The sequence below is a fragment of the Physeter macrocephalus genome, chromosome 6 (genome assembly GCF_002837175.3).
Source record: "Physeter macrocephalus isolate SW-GA chromosome 6, ASM283717v5, whole genome shotgun sequence".
NCBI lineage: Eukaryota > Metazoa > Chordata > Mammalia > Artiodactyla > Physeteridae > Physeter > Physeter macrocephalus.
In genome coordinates this window covers 64,053,752-64,061,458 of record NC_041219.1, presented here as the reverse complement: position 1 = coordinate 64,061,458, position 7,707 = coordinate 64,053,752, and the positions used below count along the sequence as shown (strand labels likewise).

The 7,707-nt window shown below is 37.3% G+C and overlaps 1 protein-coding gene across 14 annotated transcripts in view; it reads left to right on the top strand.

The window, feature by feature from the left end:
• Window positions 1–7,707, top strand: part of EPS8 (EGFR pathway substrate 8, signaling adaptor) — a 199,143-nt gene that overhangs the window by 149,783 nt on the left and 41,653 nt on the right. For all 14 annotated transcript variants that reach the window (XM_028491054.2, XM_055085492.1, XM_028491051.2 and 11 more), the window contains 4 exons: window positions 630–703; window positions 2,027–2,153; window positions 3,902–3,990; window positions 4,367–4,441. In XM_028491054.2, coding sequence (XP_028346855.1) covers window positions 630–703; window positions 2,027–2,153; window positions 3,902–3,990; window positions 4,367–4,441 — 365 coding nt within the window. The remainder of the gene's footprint in view (window positions 1–629; window positions 704–2,026; window positions 2,154–3,901; window positions 3,991–4,366; window positions 4,442–7,707) is intronic.

Below are 7,707 nucleotides of genomic sequence, written 5' to 3'. Positions count from 1 at the left end.
GGAGCGGCTGGGCCCCTGAGCCATGGCCGCTGAGCCTGCGCGTCCGGAGCCTGTGCTCCGCAACGGGAGAGGCCACGGCAGTGAGAGGCCCGCGTACCGAAAAAAAAAAAAAAAAAAAAAAGCTTATGGCTTAAAATGATAATGAGCCCAACATTGTGGGTTTTAAGCTTAATTAGCCTACAATTTTAGAAGCACTTTACTATCAGAACCCCCAAAGCTTTATTGTTGTCATGATGTTAGATGGTATGAAAATTAGGAGCGTTAGAACTTAGAACTTAGTCGGCGGCCCCTTTTAAGAAGTAGGTGCTTAGTGTGGGTTTATATTTTTTTCTTGTGTAGGAATTAAAGGGTACTAAGTTAGGGTTGGTTCCACTGTCAGCTGACTTTGGAAAGGGGAAATTACAGTGTAAATCAATCCCATACAAATGGAAAGCCAGTACTGCAGCTTTGCCAAGTGTGGTAGCAAGGATGCACGTCAGAGATGACGGGCACAGCTTTGATTTTTGTACCCAGTGGAGATGTTTCCTTTTGCAAATGATGCTGTTTTCTAGCCAATTTACATGTTTGATTATCTATATTGGTATCACTTAAGCAACAGGTTGAAAGATATATGATTCTCTTTTCTTTAGTTGAGAAACAAAGGCATTATTATCAGCAGGAAGAAACACCTGAGATGATGGCGGCCCGCATTGACAGAGATGTGGTAAGTGAAATAGTCATCTTTATATCATTGGCTTTTTTTAAGAGGAAAAATTATTAACAGGGAAAATTAAGTTGATTTAAATAAAGGTGTTTTGTGGAAACTATATTTTCTCTTTCCAGTGGTCGTTTTGCCCTTTGAATTATTTTTTTAAACTATTTTTGCCTTTATGCCAATATTTAATTAGTAGACTAAGGCTGTGATAGAACTAGAATATCAACTGGTTTGCAAAGGAATTTAAGCTGAATTATCAAGATTTGAGGGGTTTTTCTTTTCTCATAGTTTGTAACCCATGATTGAAATATCTTCTAAATTTGTCTTCCTGGCATTTACTCTAAAATATTTTATAATGCCTGAAAGATAAAGGTTATGTGGCATTTCTTAAGGGTAGATAAGTATATTTTAATGCTTTATAAAGGAGAAGGCTATATTTATTTTTATTTCTCCGTAGTAATTTCCTTGCAGAATGACAATGTCCTATGACATAAACTATGACATCAGCATAATTACTCTTTATACTCTACTTGTGTTCTCAGCTTATTTGGAAACAAATATTTAGAGGAATTTGAAGTTTGGAATTTAATTTTTACATCACAGTATTACTTGTTAATACTTAAAACTTTAACACTTAAAAGCTTATTTAATCTCAGTTTTTACTCTTTAGTTAAAAGAATGTCAAGTTTCACACATAAAAGAGAAAGTCAAGTAAGACTACAGTATGTATAATATAGTATACAATATAGTATAATCAAAGTTGATCTCATGATCTCTGAAAGCATAGTGCATCATTAATTCTGTTTTACCCAGAAGAAATGCTTATTAATGCCTTTTATTGCAGATTATCTATGTGTTTATTAGGTTATCATAACACTCTAGAGCCCTTTAATGCCATGAAATAACATTGTCAGTGCTTTACTGGAAAATTTATTAGAAAAACAGAAATGCTCAGTGCTGTTCTAACAAACTGTTTCTTGGAAATTTTTCCCCTAACTTTATGTGGGCGAACACAATGAAAAAATCAGAGTAATTGAAAATAATTAGTAATCTGAATAGATATTGTGAATGTTTTCTTTATGGTATTGAAAATAGAACAAAATTAAGCTAAAGAAAAATGTAAATGTTAGACTTTAGCCACAGGTATATTTAGTTCAAAACTTTTTCTTAGAATTAGTGATAAACCTGAAATTTGCATGTGGGAGGTGTTCCTTTTTCTTTTCTTTCTTTCTTTTTTTTTTTTTAACTTTCTGATTTTCCTTCACAGGGTACAGCTAAGGCAAAAATAGTTTTCTTCTGTTTTATATTTTATTTTGTAATTTCTAATTCCAGCAAATCTTAAACCACATTTTGGATGACATTGAATTTTTTATCACAAAACTCCAAAAAGCAGCTGAAGCATTTTCTGAGCTTTCTAAAAGGAAGAAAGCTAAGAAAGGTAAAAAGAAAGGACCAGGAGGTAAGTTGGATTTAAGTTGGGTTTTCTTAACCTTCTAAAGACCATTCAGAATGGTCTTTAGACCATTCTAGGCAGTTTCTGCCCTTCTGAGCTGTTCAATAAGACTCCATTGACCAGGGACCAAGGTCCCTTTTCTGGTTTTGAGATAGCACCAGTGATGTAGGCAGAGATTAAGATGAGCCTGGGGAAGAGTCCATTTGGTCCCAAGTTGGCTACAGTAAAGAAAGACTCTAGGACACTTTACCTAAATTACAGAGACTCTGAGATTCAGTAGTGACCATCTGTCTATAGTTTTCATTAGTCATTATAAAAGTAATGTCTGTTAAAGAAAGTCATAGCACCATTCTTCCCATATTTGAATTTATTTAATTGTAAATATAGAACCTCATTATTTTGTTAAATAAAAAGATTGACTTTTCTCATTAAAATAGTTTAAAATGTCAGTGGATTTTAATTTCTTATAACAAAACACCAAACAGTACATTCGGGTCACCTACAAGCAGTTTTTAAGTATGCTGTGGTTCAGCTATTTAAAAAAAGTGTATAAAATTATAATTATGGAACAAAATGGTATAGATTGAAATATATAAGGGAATAGTAAATAAATATTCCTTTTATTTCACATGACTTCCAAATCTTTCTCTAGCTCTGTCTATATCATAAGCATATGACCTGTAGACTTGTTTTCTAGATGGATGTATGTGGATATACCTCACCTCCATACATTCTGAAATCAAGTATTACTGCTTTCTGATGTCTCAAACCACTTACTCCTCTTGTACTGTTTACGAAGGGTATACTGTCTTCTTGGTCATCCAGATTCAAAGCCATCATTTTTTTATGAGTCCATTCTCTAGCTTATAACCAACGTTGATTTTATTTTTTCGGTCCCTTGTACCCAGTTTTTTCCCTTTTCATTTTCATAACTAGCACTGCTTCAAGCTGCCTCATTTTTTACCCAGCTTTCTAAGCAACCCTCAAGGCTTTAGTCTTCCATTCTGTGAGGACAATCTTCTTAAAGCTCGAAGTCGGTCACTTCATTCTTCTGCTGGAAGGCATGTTAATCCCCTGTTCTATTGATATAAGTCAAACTCTGGCGGTTGAGGTCTGGCAGTCAAGGTCATTCACAATCTAACCTTGATCTGCTTTGCCATTCTCATGTTTCTTTGCTTTTATGTTTGTTGTTTCATGTACATGCAATTTCCTTTTTCCGTGTTTTTGCTAATGCTGTTTTTATCCAACCGTGATGTTTTTCTTACCAAATTGCCCTGGAACAAACTTTTCAAATCCCATCTTAAAAGCTGCTTTCCCCATGAAACATCTTTAAGAATACATTTCCCCATCTGTAGTCTCTTTTTAAGCTCTCAGTTGACATATCTCTGTTACTTATCTGATTCATGTCTTCTATAGATTTTAAGGCCTTTAAGAGTAGGGCTTGTAACTTATACATTTTTATAGTCTTCACGGTGATAAGCACAATGATTGGTACATAGAAGGGCTACAATATAAATTTATGGAATTGATGCGTAATCTGGTAGTGTCTAAGGGTAGAGGAATCCATTTCAAATGTTGGCTCACCTTAATTTGTTACAGTCAGACTATGAGATGTGGGAGGGTAACTAGGTAGCATGATATCTGATGTGATCATCAAATTTTACAAACATAAATGTGTTTTTTAATTTTTTTCATTGAATAAGTTTTCCTGGAACTTTGCTCTCATCTACCCCTCCTCCCATTTATTTCTTTAGAGGGTGTTTTAACACTGAGGGCAAAACCTCCACCTCCTGACTCATTTGTTGACTGTTTCCAAAAGTTTAAACATGGATTTAACCTTCTGGTAAGTGAAATTTATTTATATACAATTAAGAGAAACAAACGGAAGAGATCAAAAGTCTAGCCAGGATGTACCTGATCAAATTAACAGATTAAATTGTTGTTATAGATATTTTTGTATGTGTGTTTTGATTTGCCTTTAATTAGAAGAGCAGATTGCAAAAATCTGTATATCTAAGAGATTTAATCAGAAAAGAATGACTCCAATCTTTTAAAATGAAATTCTCCTAATCTAACTCACGCTTGCTAATTAAGATACAAAAAAGTGAAACTAGTAGTAAAAACCTCTTCCTTTGAGTCTATGTTGAACCTTTTTGAATGTCTGCCTTTGGCTCGATTACATCATAGTAATAGGTTTGCCTGATTTTTTAATGTTACAGGCCAAATTGAAGTCTCACATCCAGAATCCTAGTGCTGCAGATTTGGTTCATTTTTTATTTACTCCATTAAATATGGTAAGATTTTGTTAATTTAAGAAAGTAATTATTCTTAGCGTTTTTTCAACCCCACGTTGTCTGTCTATATTATCTAGACAGTTGTTCTTCATTGTCTTGCATGGGTACTATTTCTTTTGCCATCTATTGTGAACACTGAGGATGTGAAATTTGAGAGTTTAAAAGAACCTTAGAAATCATCTAGTCCAAACACCTTATTTTATAGCTGAGGAAACTGATGTCTCTGATAGAGCTGGGGAAATGAAAAGAAATAAAGATTTATTGGATACTAGTGTTTCAGTATATACTAGTATGTAATATAAATGGCTTGAACAATATAGAAAATTTTCTCTTTCTCACAAAATAAGCTAGGTGTGAGGAGTCCAATGCTGGATGGATGTCTTTGCTCCATGAAGTTACTCAGAGATCCAGATTTCTTTCAGTGAGGTGTTCCTCCATCTCCTGAGCTATCTCTGATTCAATCACTTATTCATTCATTCATTTGTTCAACAAATATTAACTGAGAGCCTGCTATGTGCTTGGCATTATTAGTAGCTCATCAGGAACAAAACACATAAATTCTTATCGGGACTTGCGTTGTAGCGTGGAGGGGCAGTCAATAACCTAAATAATATATAAATAATTCACCCAAAATAAATGCTATGGAAAAATACAGCAGGGAAGGAGAGCAGGGAGTGCCGTGTGTGTGTGGGTGTGTGTGTGTGTGTGCGTGTGTTGTGGAGTATTACACTTTTTGAATAGGGTTGGTTAAGGGAATGACTTACTGAGAAGGTATCATTTGAGTAAATGAAGTGAGGAATGAGTCATGTGGGTTTCTGAAGGAAGAGAATTCCAGACAGAGAACAGCTAATGTAGATACACGGAGACGGTAACATACAAGTCATGTTCTTGGAAGAAATAGGTACCGTGACTTGAATAGAACAAGGGGTGAGATCTCAACTAGAGGGAGATGAGGTCAGCAAACAGGAGGACATATCTTATTGGTCTTTATAGGTGATTGTGAAACCTTTGACACTTTGGGAGGGGTTTCAGCAGAAAAGGATTGCTCTGGCTGCAATGTTTAGAAATTTGAGGGAAGAAGGGACTGAGCTGGCTATGGAAATAATCTAGATGGGAGATTATGTTGTTTGGACCAGGTAACATTGGAGGTGGTGAGATTTCATTCTGGTTTTTTTTTTTTAATTTTAAATTTTACTTATTTACTTTCTTAATTTTTTTCTTTTTTTTGGCTGCGTTGGGTCTTCGTTGCTGTGTGCGCACTTTCTCTAGTTGCGGCGAGCGGGGGCTACTCTTTGTTGTGGTGCACGGGCTTCTCATTGCAGTGGCTTCTCTTGTTGCAGAGCACGGGCCCTAGAGCATGTGGGCTTCAGTAGTTGTGGCACACGGTCTCTAGAGAGCAGGCTCATTAGTTGTGGCGCACGGGCTTAGTTGCTCCGCGGCATGTGGGATCTTCCCGGACAGGGGATTGAACCCATGTCCCCTGCATTGGCAGGTGGATTCTTAACCACTGTGCCACCAGGGAAGTCCCTCATTCTGGTTATTAAACAGAAGCAACACGATTTGCTGGTAGGTTGGAAGTGTTGTGTGAGAGTCCAGGATATCTCCAAAGTTTTGGCTTAAGACTGGAAGGATGGACTAATTATTAACTGAGATGGGGAGGACTGTGGGTAAGACAGGTTTGGGCCAGAAGGTAAGGAATTCACTTCAGACAATGTCAAAAGTGACTTATATCCAGATAGAGAAATTTGCATTGGTAGTTGAATGTATGAATTTGGAGTTCAGTGGAGAAATCAGGCCTAGAGTTATAAATCCTCTGCATGCAAAGCCAAGAAATTGGATGATGTCACCAAGGGAGTGATGATAAATAAAGAAGAACAAGGGCTGATGGAGCCTTAGGTAATTTCAGTGATTGGAGAGTGAGAAGAACCAGCAAAGAAGAGTGAGAAGAAGCAGGAAGTCAGGAGAAGCAAAACAGGAATATCATGGTAGGTATTCTGTAAGCCAGATGAAGAAACTATTTCCAAGAGGAGGAATTGAGATACTCTGTCAGGCATTTCTATGGTGGAAGCTGACTTACCTCCATGTCCTTGTAACAATAGTACAAAGGCAAAGAATTGTCTTTAAGGAGGTGACTCCAAACGTAGACAATTTCTGCTATTATCCAATTGGCGGGAACTTCCTCATATGGCCATCCCTAACACCAAAGGCATGTAGTCTCCACCAGAGTGGCTATGTGTCCATCTAAAATGTAGGGGCTTCTCTTTCTAGAAGGGAGAAGAAGAGAATGGATACTAGGGGGACAGTTAGCAGTCTTTGGGAGACCCATATGTGCCAGGTCTAGTGATATGTACGTAATACACATTTCCTCCTGGAACACTCCCTTCTTGCACATGTGTTTTTTTACATAAGGTATAATTTTTGAAGATAACAAAATGGTGCATTGGGAACAATTCCTTTTGTGAAGGAGCTGGATGTTTCCATGAGTTTGTCCAGCAAAAGGTTATACCACTTGTCTCATAGGCCGGGATCCAAGATACACATTTTCATTTTCTAGATTTTCAGTACCCAGGTATGCTCTTTTCTTATATGTTTAATGAAATAGGTACAGTAATATACTTCCCTTCCCATTTTCTATTTCTTATATTTGCAAACGGTCTCATAGTGGTTTTTCTAAGCTAACATATACCACCATCTTGTCCACAGGACAGCTGGGAGAATTAGCTGAAATAACATTTGAGTGCAAAAAGAAAAGTGCTGGGATTTGGGAAAAGCACGGCAACAGAAAGCAGATGGAACAGCTGTTGGCCTTACACACTGACAGATTCCAAAGGAGACTGGGCTACAAATCACCCTTTTCTACAGTTCCACAAGACCGCAAATTTGATAGGTCATTCCTCCTTTTGTGGAGAGGGCAAGTGAGAGAGGAATGGCAAGAAGGCAGAATCTCTTTCTTTTCAATACTTCTCAGAGGACAGAGTTTCCTATTTGATGGGCCAAGACAGGGATGTGTGGAGTGGTTTTGAATGGTTCATCCTGTCAAAAGAGCAAATAATTGCTTTGTAGAATAATAATAGCAGTAATGATAATTGTTAGTAGTGTGATTATTTCCATGATTTTTTTTTTTTTTTTTTTTTTTTGTGGTATGCGGGCCTCCCTCTGCTGTGGCCTCTCCCGTTGCGGAGCACAGGCTCCGGACGCGCAGGCTCAGCGGCCATGGCTCACGGGCCCAGCCGCTCCGCGGCATGTGGGATCCTCCCAGACCGGGG